This window comes from Podarcis melisellensis, assembly GCF_964234715.1.
Source record: "Podarcis melisellensis genome assembly, chromosome: 2".
NCBI classification, from domain to species: Eukaryota; Metazoa; Chordata; class Lepidosauria; order Squamata; family Lacertidae; genus Podarcis; species Podarcis melisellensis.
The window spans coordinates 121,872,515-121,889,895 of record NC_138529.1 but is presented as its reverse complement, the minus strand read 5'-3'; the positions used below and the strand labels follow the sequence as shown (position 1 = coordinate 121,889,895).

General features: G+C 48.2%; 2 protein-coding genes across 9 annotated transcripts in view; both read left to right on the top strand.

Annotated features, from left to right (window-relative positions):
- The first annotated feature begins 955 nt into the window (after nucleotides 1–955).
- The window catches only part of LOC309364831 (uncharacterized protein), a 20,136-nt gene continuing 3,710 nt past the window's right edge, over nucleotides 956–17,381 (top strand). For 2 of the 8 annotated variants that reach the window (XM_081902769.1, XM_081902767.1), the window contains exons 1-2: nucleotides 4,045–4,210; nucleotides 4,340–4,466. In XM_081902769.1, coding sequence (XP_081758895.1) covers nucleotides 4,136–4,210; nucleotides 4,340–4,466 — 202 coding nt within the window. In that variant the 5' untranslated portion in view covers nucleotides 4,045–4,135. Of the gene's footprint in view, nucleotides 1,043–4,032; nucleotides 4,211–4,339; nucleotides 4,467–5,637; nucleotides 5,722–6,545; nucleotides 8,537–17,381 lie in introns of those variants that run through there. The other 6 variants (XM_081902771.1, XM_081902770.1, XM_081902773.1 and 3 more) reach the window with 6 other exon arrangements.
- LOC309364552 (uncharacterized protein) overlaps nucleotides 12,456–17,381 on the top strand; it is a 419,096-nt gene continuing 414,170 nt past the window's right edge. Inside the window, exon 1 of the mRNA XM_081902120.1 lies at nucleotides 12,456–12,514. The gene's annotated coding sequence lies outside the window, so the exon portion shown is untranslated. The remainder of the gene's footprint in view (nucleotides 12,515–17,381) is intronic.

Genomic DNA, 17,381 nt, shown 5'->3' with positions numbered 1-17,381 from the left:
AGCAAGACCTCGAAAGCCCTAAACGGCCTCGGCCCAGTTGACCTGAAGGAGCAACTCCACCCCCATCGCTCTGCCTGGACACTGAGGTCCAGCTCCAAGGGCCTTCTGGCAGTTCCCTCACTGCGAGAAGCCAAGTTACAGGGAACCAGGCAGATGGCCTTCTCGGTGGTGGTGCCCGCCCTGTGGAACGCCCTCCCACCAGATGTCAAGGAAATAAACAACTACCTGACTTTTAGAAGGCACCCCTGTTTAGGGACATTTTTAATGTTTGATGTTTTATTGTGTTTTTAATATTCTGTTGGGAGCTGCCCAGAGTGGCTGGGGAAACAGGAGTATAAATAATATCCCTCCTGCCATTGCATGGCAGCTTGTGCCAAAGGCTGCCCTGGAAGGCAACTGCGGTGGGGAGGGACAGGAAAGGGGCACTCTGCTTTTAGCCATAAGCAGCAGTAGGGAGAGGGGTGGGCATTTGCAACTGCCTTAGGTACCCCTGACCATTAGGTCCAGTCGTAGCTGACTCTGGAGTTGTGGTGCTCATCTCGCTTTATTGGCCGAGGGAGCCAGTACATAGATACATTTATCAGTGAACTGTTATATTTGGGAATGTGCAACGGAGACCCTTTGTCTTTGCCTCATAGTGTGTGTGGGGGGGGGGAGCGAGGTCTCTTAACCCCCTTCCAATTTCCGGTAACACAGCGGATTTATAAATAAAAAATATAAATAAAACATGCTCTATTTACAAGCAAAACATTTATATAGCTACCTTTCTACCAGCGGGGGGGGGGGGCAGGCATGGTCAGAAAAAGGCTGCGGGGGGGGGGGAATTCCTTCCCACTACATTTATAGGAATCTGTTTGCAAGGAGGGGGAGGGGGCAATGTCCTGTCCCTCCCCCTCCCCCTGGGTCAATGAACTCGCTTCCTAGAGAGGCAGGAAATGAGGGAGGAGGGCGGGATGGGGGGGGTAGAGGCAATGTTGGAGGGGGTGGGGTCTCCATGCACACCCCCGGAAGAGAAGGAGGCCTGCAAAGGAGGAAGGAAAAGGTGCAACTTTTCGGATGGGGGTGATTTGGGATGCAGGGAGGGAGAAGAATTTGCTTTTATTCCACCTGAATCTACAAACAGGGCAGCAGGGAGGAAGGGAGGCTGGGGGGGGGGCATGAAAGCAAGGAAGGGCTCCCCTTTCCCTCTCGGAACCGGGAGAGGTAAACTACAATTGGCTGCAAGGAGGGGGGCACCTCTCCCCAAAACAAGGTTTGCATTGCAGGATGAACGCCAGAATCCTAATCTGCTGCCCCCTGCCTCAGTCGGGATTATGAAAGCATAGGAGCCAACTCATAGGGGCCCGAGGGGGGTCTTACCTCCCCCCCCCCAAGATATTTGAGAGGACTGCCCCCAATAGTTTGTTCAAGTTGGCATCCCTGTATGGGGGTGGGAGATATGGAGGGTGGGAGGGAGTCTGCCTTGGTGCATGGGAGACCGCCTTACATGGGGGGGGGGTGACTTTTTTATCCCCAGAGCTGGAGAACAGAGTCACCTCTGGATTGGGAGGACAATGTCTAGGGAAATCGGCCTCCGGAGCTTCCTTAGTAAGAAAGAGGCTGATGTGAGAAGGAAGGGGGAGGCCCCCCAGCTCCCCTTTCAGAAAGCCTAGTCTGGCCGGCTGAGGTCGCTTTGTTGGGTTTCCCATGTTGGGAGGGTTTGATGTGCTACTGTTGTGCCCCAAAACTATAGGAATGAGGCACATTTTCCATTTCCTGATGCTTGAAAAAGCACCTCATCAGTTTCCCTCCTGCTTGGCAAGAGAAATGGGCCCATGGATGACAGGATTTAAATCTAATCAAGGTATTAAAGGTAAAAGGACCCCTGACCATTAGGTCCAGCCGTGATCGACTCTGGGGTTGTGGCGCTCATCTCGCTTTACTGGCTGAGGGAGCCGGCGTACAGCTTCCGGGTCATGTGGCCAGCATGACTAAGCCGCTTCTGGCGAACCAGAGCAGCGCATGGAAACACCGTTTACCTTCCCGCCGGAGTGGTACCTATTTATCTACTTGCACTTTGACGTGCTTTTGAACTGCTAGGTTGGCAGGACTAGGGACCGAGCAACGGGAGCTCACCCCGTTGCGGGGATTTGAACCGCCGACCTTCTGATTGACAAGTCCTAGGCTCTGTGGTTTAACCCACAGCGCCACCCGCGTCCCAGATCAAGGTCTTAGGAGCCCTTTAAAAAGCTTCAAGGCAAAGATTGGAGGAATTAAAGAAATGCCCCCTCCCCAGTTGGCCTTGAGGGGAAGAGGAGGGGGGATGAGTTTTTGTTGCTCTTTCTTTCCAAAAAGAGGCTTCTCCAGATATCCTCTTGGGACTTTGTCGGGAAGGAGAATCAAAGCCCCCAGGGGTGGGAGATCTGGCCTGTCTTGCAGGATTGGCCCAGCGCAGAGGTGCTGAGGGACTTTCTCTGCCGGTGCTGCCAGCCTCACTCCTGCCTGGCCTCGTCCCCATCCAGGTTGCCAGGAGGATCTTATAATACTGTAGGTCTTCTAAAGCCCACCACCTGGGCAATGCTCACACAAGAACCCTGCAAGGTGGGCCAGAATGACAGCCTGTTCCGTGTTTGGAACAGGGGTGGAGACCATTATCCAGCCTGAGGGCCATTTTCGCTCCTGAGCAGCCTTCCAGGGGCCACTTTCCATTGATGGGCGGGACAGAGGACAGAGTTGGTGGGGCTATGGAGGTGACTCTGAGCTTTGTCCAGGAGCTGCCTGCCTTCCAGGGATATTTTCCAGCCAATCAAAAGCCCCCCAAGAGGCAGCTGGGAAGCGTTGGAAAGAAGGTGTGGTGCTGGGGAAGTTCCTGAGGGCCAGAGAGAGAGAGAGAGAAAGGATTTGAGGGCCAATTCATCCCCTGGGTGTGAGGTTCCACACCCTGCAGTTTGGGTGCTGGGCTTCCACCAGGGAGACCCAGTCTCCCATCCCCATGCTCAGGAGGGATGCCCTATGCCCAGCTTGGACCCCCTGATTATTTCTCCTCTTGTCCTTCCTTGCAGTGTAGGGAAGATAAAGGGACACACACACACACAGGTTCCTAAGAGGAAGAACTAGGGGGCCAGAAGCCACTGAACTTCCTATTTCTGTCCCCTAAACTACAATCCATGTTAGCGCATAGAGTGCTCTAAATATTTCCATCTGCTCCCCTTGGAAGGAGCTTCTGCACCCTGGTGCCCTATAGATGTTGGTTTTCCTCTGACTGCAAATTCTGCCCATAATTTAGGAGTTTCCCTTATTTTCTTCATTCTAAATGTATCGAAGGGTCAGAAACTGGTTTCCTGGGTGGCTGTTTGGGGGAAAGGAACAGTGAGGTCTGCAAAGGTACTGACCATAATGCTTTCTGCGAAGCTTCTTTAAGAGTTTGGGATTTGATACTAGAACTTTAGAATCCGAAGCTGAATGTCCCCTAAAGACTGAGGCATTTTTATAGTATTATCAAGAGCCTGTAGAAAGGATTACGGTACATTCTTCCACTTCCCTGCCTTGCACTCCCTGGAAGGGACACACAGGAGAGCTGGTCCCTGCTTCCTTTTCTTTAGATTACACACACACGCACACAGTTGTACACAAATACTTGCTCCAAGATTCAATACGTTCTGTTTCAGCTGTGAAAATCTCAAGTGTTCCAGAGCTTTCCAGTTTTGAGCAATGAGTTTCTGAACAGCTATTGAAACATAGAGTTCCTGATATCTCCAATCAGCATTTTAATCAATGAAAATTGTTAACAATCCCAAATTTGGGGTACATGGTGCATTTCTTTCACTAACTATTTCATATATTTTTCATAATATGTGTTTCTAGTTTGCATTTGTAATTAGAATTTATGAGTATTCATTTATTAGTGTTGGTATTTGTAATTTGTAAAAGGTATGCTATTTGTAAATGTCTTCCATCCTAATTAAATCTGCCTTTCTATGAACCACTCTCAGACCTCTTAGTCTAGGGCGGTACAGAAATTCTGTCAATAATAATAATTTCTGCATTTTTCAGAGCTATTCCCTCCATTGATGGACATCGTTGCAACAGCTGAGAGCGTCCCAGAAGTGGCCCAGTTTACGCCTCCTCCTCCTCCATCTTTTCCACTGCCAACGCAATGGCCTCCGAGACCCCCTCTGAACGGTCTCTTCTCAGAGGTGGAGTGGAAAGAGGAGCCAGGCAGCTTCCTCAGGTAAGGAAAGAGCAATGGGAGCAGGGAGGAGGGAAGAGGCACAGATGGGACCACCCAGCCTCCCTCTGTGTTGAGTGGGGATGATGGGGATCTAAGAGAAGCTCTGTTTTCTTCTTCTTCTTCTTCCAGGCCCTCTTGACCTTTGAGGAGGTGGCTGTGTTTTTCACGGAGGAGGAGTGGGCTCTGCTGGATCCAGGCCAAAGAGCTCTGCACAAGGAAGTCATGGAGGAGAATTATGAGATGGTGGCCTCTCTAGGTAAGGGAAGATTTGTATCCGTCTTGGCTGTTAGACGTTGAAGTTGTGAATCTGCTGTTTGAGCCATTTATTCATGCCGTGTCTTCCTCTTTGGTGACCCCTCGTAGCCGAATAAGATTGTCTTCCATGAACATGATCTTAACAGTGTGTCCGTAAGTGATTGTGGAGTCCAATTCTGGATCCACACATCCTTCCATGACGCCTTTGGTAAAGGTTATTTACCAATTGGAGCACTTGCTGGCCAGTGTTTCCCAATTTTCTGTTCTTATACTGCTTTTTTTTTTTAGATTTGCCTTGAGACCATCTTGGAACCTCTTTTGTTGTCCACCAGTTTATCAATTTCCATTCTTAAGTTGGCAATAGAATAGTTGCTTTGGAAGATAATAATCAGGCATCTGAACAACATGACCAGTTCAATGAAGTTGATGTTGAAGATTGTAGTGTATAGCAATACTTGTCAGGGACGTCCCTTCCCAGAGTGACTGCGTGGACTCCAGGGAAGAAGGCGGGGCAGGCTAAGGAGGGTAGAGGCTTGAATCCTGCTCACACTAAGAGTGATGGAAGTCTCTCCCATCCTGGAATGCAGGCTATAAATTCCCAAGACAGCACAGGGCAGACAGAGCCTGCTTCAGAGGAACTGCCGCTGTTAGATTTGGCTCAAGAGGAGGAGGAGGGGCAGGCTGTCCTCTAGTCTCCTCGGAGTAGGCGGAAGAGTAGAGTAGAGGTGCAACGCCAGCCCAACAGGAGGTGGGTCAACCGGTGGAGGATATCCTGCTGGCGTCAACAGTGTCATCCAGTGGGTCCAACTGTCTCATTGGGAGAGGACTGAGCTGGGAGGGCTCCGGACTCAAGCTACTGTGTAAATACCCAATAAATCTAAGAGTAATAAACCTGCCAGCTTGCCGCTTCTTTGTATGAGAGGAGCATGGTAAATCCTGACAGCACTGTAGTTTTGTCTGTAGGAAACTCTTCATAAGCTGACATTGTGGTATGAATTCCCCACAAAAACCTCTGTAAAATCTACAAAGAGGTTTTTTGGTCGACGTCATTTATTAGCTTTTAATGGGCCACCAGATACTTTGCTGTCTCTGCTTCAAAAGATGGTTATTTTGGATACTTTTACAGTCACATATGACATAAACAACGATTCTGCTTTACTTATTCCACATAGCAGAGACTCTGATACTCAAGTCTGAGCTCACTTCCTCGCTTGGAACAGAAAAATACAGGGATGTTGTCCTGGACCAATTGAGAGGTACATACTTCCACTTTGCTGTGAGGCTGTACCTTTGTATGTCTCCTTTCAGTGTGTAGGAATATAACAAGAGCCCTTTTGGATCAGAACAAGGGCCAATCTTTGCCAGCATCCTGGTGCAGGTTCAGGTGATGTATACAGTGGGTTGGAATGTATCTGCAAGATATTGCGGATCAGAGAGGAAGGAGAAAACCCAATACAGATGCAAAGTATTTTCACTTGGGGGGGTAGAGATGGAGAATGGGCCATAGATGCCTCACCTGTATATAGAAGGGTTTTCTTGGTGTTCGGTGCTACATGGGAGTTGAACGTAGAACTGGATACTAAGGGTTCTTCAGGCTATTTTTAGATTTCCTTTCCTTTCCTGAAACTTTATTACATAGAAGAGGGAGGGATGCTGGAAGTGTTAAAATAAGAGAATGTACTGGTTGGTCTTGCTGTGTGTTAAGTTCTCTTGTTTATTTCCTTAAATTGTTGTTGTTGTTTAGTCGTTTAGTCGTGTCCGACTCTTCGTGACCCCCTGGACCAGAGCACGCAAGGCACTTCTGTCTTCCCCGCAGTTTGGTCAAACTCATGTTCGTAGCTTCAAGAACACTGTCCAACCATCTTGTCCTCTGTCCCCTTCTCCTTATGCCATCAATCTTTCCCAACATCAGGGTCTTTTCCAGGGAGTCTTCTCTTTCATGAGATGGCCAAAGTATTGGAGCCTCAGCTTCACGATCTGTCCTTCCAGTGAGCACTCAGGGCTGATTTCCTTAAGAATGGATAGGTTTGATCTTCCTTAAATGCCTAACAATATTTTCTTATTTCCCACTTTAAACCAGGTGATGGAGGAGGCAATCAGAATATTAAAGGGCCATCTACAAAGTACTTAAGTGTGAGTGAACACCTTAGCACCCATCTACAAACTAACACAGGAGAGAAACCCTTTAAATGCATGGAGTGCGGAAAGAGCTTCAGTAAAAATGGAAACCTTACTGTACATAAACAAATTCACACAGGGAACAAACCATTTAGGTGTATGGAGTGTGGAAAGAGCTTCAGACAATGTTCACACCTTACTATACATCTACGAACTCACACAGGGGAGAAACCTTTTAAATGTATGGAGTGCGGAAAGAGCTTCAGTGAGAGTGGAAAACTTACTATACATCAACGAATTCACACAGGGGAGAAGCCCTTTAAATGTATGGATTGTGGAAAGAGTTTCACTGAGAGTGGAGGGCTTAGAAATCATCAGCGGACTCACACAGGGGAGAAACCATATAAATGTTTGGAGTGTGGAAAGAGCTTCATTCGTAGTGGGAAACTCACTCTACACCAACAAAGTCACACCGGGAAGAAACCATTTAAATGTATTTGTGGGAAGGCTTTCAGTCATAGTGGAGCTCTTGCAACACATCAACGAACTCATACAGGGGAGAAACCATTTAAATGTATTGAGTGTGGAAAGAACTTCAGTGAAGCTTCAAAACTGACCATACATCTACGAACTCACACAGGGGAGAAACCCTTTAAATGTTTAGAGTGTGGACAGAGTTTCAGTCACAATGGAACACTTACTAGACACCAACGAACTCACACAGGTGAGAAACCATACAAATGTACTGTTTGTGGAAAGTGCTTCAGTGCCAGTGGAAGCCTAACTCTACATCAACGAACTCATACAGGGGAGAAACCATATAAATGTTTGGAGTGTGGAAAGAGCTTCATTTGTAGTGGAAGACTCACTGTGCACCAACAAAGTCACACCGGGAGTAAACCATTTAAATGTATTTGTGGGAAGGGTTTCAGTCAGAGTGGAGCTCTTGCAACACATCAACGAACTCATACAGGAGAGAAGCCATTTAAATGTATGGATTGCGGGAAGGGTTTCAGTGATAGCAGAACTCTTAGAAGACACCAGCGATCTCACACAGTGGAGAAGCCCTTTAAATGTATGTAGTGCTGAAAGAGCTTCAGTAAAAATGGAAGACTTATCTAATATCAACGAAATCACACAGGGAAAACCATTTGGATGTATGGAGTGGGAAGAGCTTCAGTAAAAATAGGAGACTTGCCATACATCAACAAATTCACACGGGAGAAACCATTTAGATCAGGGGTGTCCAAACTTTTTTCAAAGAGGGCCAGATTTGATGAAGTGAATATGCGTGGGGGCTGACCAAAGTTGTTTTTTTAGGATTGAAGTTGTTGAGCTTTTGGCGGGATTTTCCCCCCCAAGGTTTTTGAGGGTTTTTGAGGATTTTACCCCAGGAAATAAACTGCCACAGGGGCCGGAATAAACCGACTTTGGACATGCCTGATTTAGATGTATGGTATGTGGAAAGAGCTTAAGTCAGAGTGCAAGCCTTACTACACATCAACAAACTCACAAAGGGAAAAAACCATTTAAATGTATGACTTGTGGGAAGTGCTTTAATCAGAATGGAGCTCTTAAAAGACATCAACAAACTAATACAGGGGAGAAACCATTTAAATGTATAGAGTGTGGAAAGGGCTTCAATGGAAATAGAACTCTTAGAAGACATCAAAGATCTCACAGAGAAGCAACTGTTTAAATGGAAGGAGTGTGGAAAGTATTTCAGTTATAATGAAGTTCTTAATAAGCACTTACATAGTGTTACGGGGGAGAGCCCATTTAGTTTTATGGAGTATGTCATGTTTTTCCCAGAGAGTTCACTTTGTCCCTCATATCAGCAAACTCGTATAGGGAAAAATCAATTCTAAATGCATGGAGTAATTTTGATTTTCTGATGTTTGTATGGAAAGGTGTACATATATGTATTAAGGCAATGAAGGTAATGTCTCATAACAGTAAGTATATGAAAGATGCAATGTACTGTTAGACATGTGCAGAATGTGACACTGAGTGTGAACATGTGCTGAGAGTCCGTTGATATTTGGTCTTTGGCAGAGAGAATTGGGAATCCAGAGTTGGGAAAAGTGGAGCACAACTGTGGTGTTTAGGAAGCAGGATTGGCTCTGGAATCCTAGAACTGTGGAGTTGAAAGGGAGTCCAAGGTCTTCTAGTCCAACTCCCAGTTATAAGAAGAGCATAAATTCCATTTTTATAGTTGCAATAAATGGATACTGATAACATAGAAAGACTGGAAAGTAATCCTTAAACTATTCGACGTTGTTTATATTTTATAAATTCATTGTTTTACAATAGCTTCTCTTTTTTATATGTTATTAATTTTTCAAAAATAAGAAAATGAAAACAACCACCATACAAATTCATAAACAAAAATAGAAAAAATGACATTCCCCATGTCCCTTCCCTGGTTCCATTATTTATCATCATCCCACATGTCCATTGTAAATTTTAAAAACCATTGAAATTACTTATTGTCCATTCATAATATCATTACTAGTTCTAGAATCCTGCTAATGTATTAACCTATGTCCATTGCTTCTGCATATATGCAGTAAAGTCCTTCCAATCTTCCTTAAATCCATTGTCATCCCTTCTTCTTATTTTCAATGTCAGTTTTACCATTTCAGCTATTCCATTAGTTTGACTTTCCAATCTTCTTTGGCTGGGACATGGATGCCAAGAGGGGTCTCTTTGTCTGCCAGGATTGCACCTGGGACCTCCTGCATGCAAAGCATTGAATTTGAGACCTTTTAAAAAAAAAAATATCATTTTTTTCAAATACAGTAAAAAGGTAAAGGTACCCCTGCCCATACGGGCCAGTCTTGCCAGACTCTGGGGTTGTGCGCCCATCTCACTTAAGACGGCAGGGGCCAGTGCTGTCCGGAGACACTTCTGGGTTACGTGGCCAGCGTGACAAAGCTGCATCTGGCGAGCCAGCGCAACACACGGAAACGCCGTTTACCTTCCCGCCAGTAAGCGGTCCCTATTTATCTACTTGCACCTGGGGGTGCTTTCGAACTGCTAGGTTGGCAGGCGCTGGGACCGAGCAACGGGAGCGCACCCCGCCGCAGGGATTCAAACCGCCGACCTTTCGATCGGCAAGCCCTAGGCCCTGAGGCTTTTACCCACAGTGCCACCCGCGTCCCTTTCAAATACTGTATTTGCCATAATATTACAGGATGATCACTCCAATCCTCAGTCGCACATCACGGTCATGTTGGCTCCCCCAGTGCCCTCAATAGGAACCCAACTACCCATCTGCTTGGCTAGACATTTTCAATCATTATATACCCTTCACAAATACCTCTCTGATGCTGATGCTGATGCTGAAGATGATGGTGGCGGCATTAAAGTATTTGACCCTTCTTCATTCAAGGGAGACCAGATTGTGCCAAAAGTATATTTTTTTGGAGATGTCTTTGTTTAGACACAGATGGAGTGTGAGGCGTTCAGTATGGTTCTCCACCTCCTTTTTCATCCTCTCAACCACCATCCTGTGAGGTGGGCTGGGCTGAGATCCAGGGACTGGCCCAAGGTCTCCAGTGACGGGATCTGAACACAGGTCTCCCAGGTGCAACACAGGAGCCACTGCAGCACCTTGACTTGTGATTAAGACGTTTTGATGGGCTTCCGAAGTCCAACCTTTTCCTGAAAGGTACACAACAGCGGCCCCAGTGCAGAGGAAGACGCTTTCTAGTGCTCTTAGATCTTTGGTCCACTGAGGTCAGGTTTGTCCTCACTGACAAACATGAACTTTGTGCATGTTATGGTTTTGGGGACAACCCATATTTGTAATGATTTTGGGTGGTCTCTCAGTTACCACGTCTGAAGTTTTAAAAGGGCTCCTGTCCTCCTTGCAAGGAGCAGAAAGACTATGCTTGCAACTGATGCAATGAAGACCAACCTGCCTTGTTTTGCTTTCCTGCTGACCCATAGCAGACCTGTTACGGAAGGGGGGGGGCATGTCTTCTTCACCTTCTTCTTCGCTACAATATATCAATTTATTTCCAATTGTCAATGTCAAAAGGGACTAAAATCTATAAAATTCATAGAAAATCAGCGTACCAGTTTGCTCAATTACTCTAGGACTCCATCACATTTCCCCTGTCCAGCATAATCCCTCAAGCAAGGTGTCAAGACCCTAATCCTTTCAAATTGCTCTGATCAGCCTTTCCTCCAGACAATGTCAGGTGGCAGACTATGCATATTTGGGACTATTGTTTTCTCATCCCCAGGAAGTGTTTATCTGTACATATCTCCAGTTCTGCATATTCCCCCCTCCCTCCTCCTTATGTTAATCCGGTGTAGCTCTGCATATTCCCCCCTCCCTCCTCCATATGTTAATCTGTGTAACCCAACCTCCCTTTAATATATTCATGATGTAATCTGTGTAACCAAACCTCTCTTTAATGTATTCATGACGTGTTTTGCACTGTATTCTGGGACATGGAGGGAGTTTCAAAAACTCATGTCACCCCTTTCTCACGGTTCAATCTCGCCTTGAACCTGTTGCGCAATAAACTTGGATCTTCTGCTGCTTGCTCCTGTCTCCGGCTGAGCTCATTTTCCTCCGCAGGGACCCACAGACTTAGTCCGATGAGCTGGGTGGCAGAGCAGCCTCGCACCCAGATTTTGCCGTAACAAGACCTTTGTAGGGGGTTTGGCTGCAAAGCCAAATCAAACCTTTTACAACAACAGCCTGTACAGTGGTACCTCGTGTTAAGTACTTAATTTGTTCCGGAGAACTGTTCTTATCCTGAAACTGTTCTTAACCTGTGCCGCTGGAGCACGATTTCTGTTCTCATCCTGAAGCAAAATTCTTAACCTGAGGTACTATTTCTGGGTTAGCAGAGTCTGTAACCTGAAGCGTATGTAACCCGAGGTACCACTGTAATAGTATCCCTTCTCATGTGACCAAGCCAGCCGAAATACAGCCCCACTTATGCTCTTTTCTGCTCCAAAGGAAATTTCCAGTCATGCTTTTACCGTAACAACATGCAGGCACATTATAGAGGGTCACCCCCCCCCCCCATTTCAGTGTACATTAAACAATTAACAGGAAAGAGACCTTTTCTGGTCCCTCTCCTGTAGCAAAATATCTTCGCCCCTCTTTCTGCCACCCTTCAAAGAGGATCTTGAAATGCAAATGTTTAGAGGAGGGGGAGACACTCCCCCCCTCGTCTGCAGCTGGATTCCTTGGATCCACCTGCCCAACACTGCAGATCCCCAGAGGTAAGGTGTGGGGAGGGGGGACTTTTCATGTCTTCATCTCATCCCCCCCTCCCAACCAAATCCTTTCCTTTCCTCCCCTGCCTTCTGGTGGTTGAATGCTGTGCAACTTTACACCCCTCCCCTCTTTATCATTGCACCCAGAGGCCCCCCCACCTCCCACCCCCCTTTCGGCTCTCTGCTGTGGGGAGGAGGCCACTGTGAATTATTAATAGCAGCAGCAGCAGCAGTTCCCTCTCTGATCTGGCCGGCAGAGACTCTTTGACTCATAGTGGGGGAGGGGGGCTCTCCAATTTCTGGTAACGCAGTGGATTTCTTAATAAAAACTATAAAGGAAACATGCACTATGTACAAGCAAAAGATTTAAATAGCTACCTTTCTACTGGCAGGGCAGGGGGCGGGGAGCACAGGTCGGGAGGGGGCCATGGTCGGGAAAAGGCTGAGGGACACTGGGCTCCATGGGGGGGGGGGTCCCCTTCCCACTATATTTCTAGGTCTCTGCTTGCAGGGAGGGGGCAATCTCCTGCCCCACCCCCGTCCCCCTCGGTCAATGAACTCGCTTCCTAGAGAGGCAGGAAGTGACGGAGGAGGGCGGGGGGGGGGGGTAGAGGCAATGTTGGAGGGGGTGGGGTCTCCATGCACATCCCCGGAAGAGAAGGAGGCCTGCAAAGGAGGAGGGGAAAGGTGCAACATTTCGGGAGGGGCGTGATTTGGGGTGCAGGGAGGGAGAAGAATTTGCTTTCCCTCCCCCTGAACCTACAAACAGGGCAGCAGGGAGGGGGGAAGGATGAAGGGGGGTGAAAGCAGGAAGGGCTTCCCCTTTCCAAGTGGCTGCGGGGGTGGGGTCCTCTCCCCGAAACAAGGTTTGCATTGCAGGATGAACCCCAGAATCCTAATCTGCCGCCCCCTGGCTGAGTCGGGATCATGAAAGGATAGGAGCCAACTCACAGGGGCCCGAGGGGTCTTCTCCCCTCCCCATAAGATATTTGAGAGGGCTGCCCCCACTATTTTATTAAAGTTAGCATCCCTGTATGGGGCGGGGGGTGGGAGGGAGGGAGTCTGCTTTGGTGCAGGGGAAGCAGCTGGAGAACAGAGTCACCTCTGGATTGGGAGAGAGGGGAGAGATTTCGAATTGGGTGGGGGGTGAGAGATGGACAATGTCAAGGGGAAATTGGCCTCCGGAGCTTCCTGAGTAAGAAAGAGGCTGATGGGAGAAGGAAGGGGAGGCCCCCCATGCTCCCCTTTCAGAAATACTAGTCTGGCCGGCTGAGGTTGCTTTGGCACAAAGAAAAGAGCCCTGTTGGTTTCCCATTTTTGGGGGGGTGTTGCTGTGCTGCTTTTGTGCCCCAAAACTGGAGGGAACAGGCGCATTTTCCATTTCCTGAAGCATGAAAAAGCACCTTGTCAGTTTCCCTCCTGCTTGGCAAGGGAAATGGGCCCATGGATGGAAGGATTTGAAACTGATCAAGGTCTCAGGAGCCCTTTAAAAAGATTCAAGGCAAAGACCGGAGCAATTTGAAAAATGCCCCCTCCCCAGCTGGACTTGGGGGAAAGAGGAGGGGGGATCCGTTTTTCATGCTTTTTCTTTCCAAAGAGAGGCTTCTCCAGATTTCCTCTTGGGACTGTAATGCTTTCTGCAAAGCTTCATTAAGAGTTTGGGATTTGATCCTAGAACTTTCCAAACCAAAGCTGAAGGTCCCCTAAAGACTGAGGCAACTTACTATTATAAAGTTCCTGTAGAAAGAATTACATCCTTCCAGTTCCCTGCCTTTGTAATTAGAATTTATGAGCATTAGTTTATGAGTATTGATATTGAAGGAATGGGTTTATGTGCAGTCAGTTTGAAACTGACCCCAAATCCCCATTTTTTCTCCTCCAAGGGAGCATTTCTAAAATGCTCTAACTCTTCAGCCAAAAACCCAGCTGTATAAACAAGTGCTCAAAGAGCTCTCCTTTATCAGTCTGTGGCAGCCTTGGCTGTTCCAGTGTCTATCTTATCTTGCATCCTTGCCACACTCTGACGCACAGACTCAGTCCGGGAATGGCGCCAGGAGTTGGTGACCTCTTGCTCCGAGATAAGAGAATAGGAACAGGAATAGGAACACCCTTTTATGGTCAAGAGTACAGGAAGAGGAAAACACTTTTATGGTTAAGAGTACTGGAGCAGGAACATCTGTGATGTATAAGCTGACGTGGCTGGATTCCTGGGGAGGGTGCCTGGAGGATATATTTACTGCATGAAATGTCTCATTTCTTTGGACTTGCTGTGGACTGACCACGCAAGTGCCTTCTGCTATCCGGAGAGCAGAATAAACTCTTTCTCTGAATCAACCTTGGTGTCATTTGATTTCCTCCCTCCCTCCCGGGAGCAACGCAGACCCCACCAGTCGGTGAAGTCTAATAAGGCTACAATATTTATAATTTGTAAAAGGTATGCTATCTGTGTTTTAAAATGTCCTCAAGCAGTCAGTGGCATTTTAATTTTTTCCCCTTTTTTTCTTTGTTGGGGGTGGGTGGGATGGATATTTGGTTGGGGATTAATTTTAATATAATTGTTCTGTTTTTGTTTTTTGTTGTTTTATTGGTTGTGTATAGTTTGTGTTTTATTTTTAAGGGGTGGGATCAGGGCTGCCTGGGAGTGGGGCCCCAGCCAACACAATGGCTGGGACAAGTTCCACGGGGGGGGGGGGGGAGCACTGGGACACCTGATCTCAGTGATCATGGGCAGGAGGAGGAGTTACGCTAAGACCAGACCATGTCATTACTGAGGAGGCAGGTTTAGTCGTTGTTTGAAGACTATCCCTGCCTCCGGGTCTGGCCTTGACCGGATGGATACTGGAATCAACAGGGGAAACCCACATGACCTGAAGGTGTTGCTGTGTAATGCCAGGTCAATGATGAATAAAACCACTGCCATCCACAACCTGATTTTGGATGGAGGACTTGACCTGGCATGTGCAACAGAGACTTGGTTGGATGAAGCAGATGGGCCTGTTCTTGCCACTGCTTGCCCACCAGGTTTCTCTTATGCACAGCAACCCAGGTCATGTGGACGGGGAGGGGGGGTTGCAGTGATTTTTAGGAAGTCATTAGCTTGCATCAGGCGTCCTACTGAGAAGACCCAGTTCTCTGAGTGCATGTTCTGGAAGTTGGGCAATAGGGGCAGTACAGGATTCCTTTTGGTGTACCGACCTCCCCGCTGCACCAAGGATTCCCTGTCCGAGCTGCTTCAGGTCGTGGCAGATGTTCTCCTGGAGACACCTAGTTTGGTTGTCCTAGGGGATTTTAACATCCATGCCGACACGACCTTACAAGGGGCCGCTCAGGAGCATGGCCTCCATGGGGCTGTCCCTGAATAAGTATGGCCCAACTCATAGTCATGGACATGCCTTAGACCTGGTGTTCACCTCTAGTGACGTGGGTGATCTGACACTAAGTAAAAGTGAAACAAAAAGTGCCATGGTCAGATCACCTCCTGGTGCAACTGGACTTCTCCATGACCCTTCCCCTCTGCAGGGAGGTGGGACCAATTTGGATGGTCTGCCCCTGCCACTTAATGGGTCCAAATGGTTTCCAGAGAGTGGTAGGGCTTTATCCCACGTTGATGGCCTTTCAACTGATTCCCTGGTGGCCCACTGGAATGCGGAGTTAACCAGGGCTATCGACTGTCTGGCTCTGAAGCGCCCTATCCGATTGCATGGAGCACGGACAGCCCCGTGGTTTTCTTCAGAGCTGAGGGCAATGAAACAATCGCTGAGACGGCTAGAGCGTCAGTGCCAGAAAACTCATTCCAAATCTGACCGGACATAGGTTAGAGCTCAATGTCGAGCCTACCAAGTGGCGATAGTGACGTCGAAGAAGACTCTTCACCGCCTCTATTGCATCTGCAGAAAATAGTAGCAGGAGACTCTTTCAGGTGGCTCGCAATTTAACGGAACCACCTTTACCACCAGGGCCATTTAAAGACCCCAAGATCTCCTGCAATGATTTTGCAAAGTTTTTTGCAGATAAAATCACTCATATTCGGAAGGAGCTAGACACCACCATGGGAGCAGGGCTGGGGCAGGAGAGTGCTAGAGCCCTGTCTGGTCAAGTTGCATGGAATTTCAATCCGTTACCCCAGAGGATGTGGACAGGCTGCTTGGACGCGTGAAACCAACCACCTGTCTCCTTGATCCTTGCCCATCCTGGCTAATAAAAGCAAGCCGGGAAGGGCTGGGCAATGGGCTTTGCAGGGTGGTGAATGCTTCCCTCTGTGAGGGAACGTTCCCAGATCCGCTGAAAGAAGCGGTCATTAAAACGCTTCTTAAAAAAACATCTTTAGACCCAGCCAGTATGGCCAACTATCGCCCAGTCTCAAATCTTCCATTCTTGGGCAAGGTGATTGAGCGAGTGGTTGCTGAACAACTCCAGGCATGCCTGGAGGATGCGGACCATTTGGATCCCTTCCAGTCGGGATTCAGGCCTCGTCATGGGACTAAAACTGCCTTGGTCGCGCTGGTTGATGATCTCCGGCGAGCTAGGGACAAAGGTGAGAGCTGTTTCCTAGTTCTGCTGGATCTCTCAGCGGCCTTTGACACCATCGACCATAACATCCTTCTGGACCGTCTAGAGGGGCTGGGAGATGGGGGCACTGTTACACAGTGGTTTCGCTCCTTCCTCCTGGGCCGTGTTCAGAAAGTGGGGGGGGGGATGAGTGTTCAGACCCCTGGGTCCTCACTTGTGGGGTGCCTCATTGTTCCGTCCTCTCCCCCATGCTTTTTAACATCTATATGAAGCCGCTGAGAGAGATCATCAGGCGGTTTGGACTGGGTGTCCATCAATATGCAGATGATACCCAGCTCTACCTCTCTTTCAAATCAGAACCAGTGAAGGCGGTGAAGGTCCTGTGTGAGTGCCTGGAGATGGTTGGAGGATGGATGGCGGCTAATGGATTGAGGCTGAATCCTGACAAGACAGAAGTACTGTTTTGGGGGGGACAGGGGGCGGGCTGGTGTGGAGGACTCCCTGGTCCTGAATGGGGTAACTGTGCCCCTGAAGCACCAGGTGTGCAGCCTGGGAGTCATTCTGGACTCACAGCTGTCTATGGAGGCGCAGGTCAATTCTGTCTCCAGGGCAACTGTTTACCAGCTCCAGCTGGCACACAGGCTGAGACCCTACCTGCCCTCAGACTGTCTCACCAGAGTGGTGCATGCTCTGGTTATCTCTCGCTTGCACTACTGCAATGCGCTCTATGTGGAGCTATCTTTGAAGGTGACCCGGAAACTACAACTAATCCAGAATGCGGCAGATAGACTGGTGACTGGGGGCGGCCGCCGAGACCACATAACACCAGTCTTGAAAGACCTACATTGGCTCCCAGTACGTTTCCTAGCACAATTCAAAGTGTTGGTGTTGACCTTTCACCCCCTAAACGGCCTTGGCCCAGTATACCTGAAGGAGCATCTCCACCCCCATCATTCTGCCCGGACGCTGATGTCCAGTGCCGAGGGCCTTCTGGCAGTTCCCTCCCTGCGAGAAGCAAAGCTACAGGGAACCAGGCAGAGGGCCT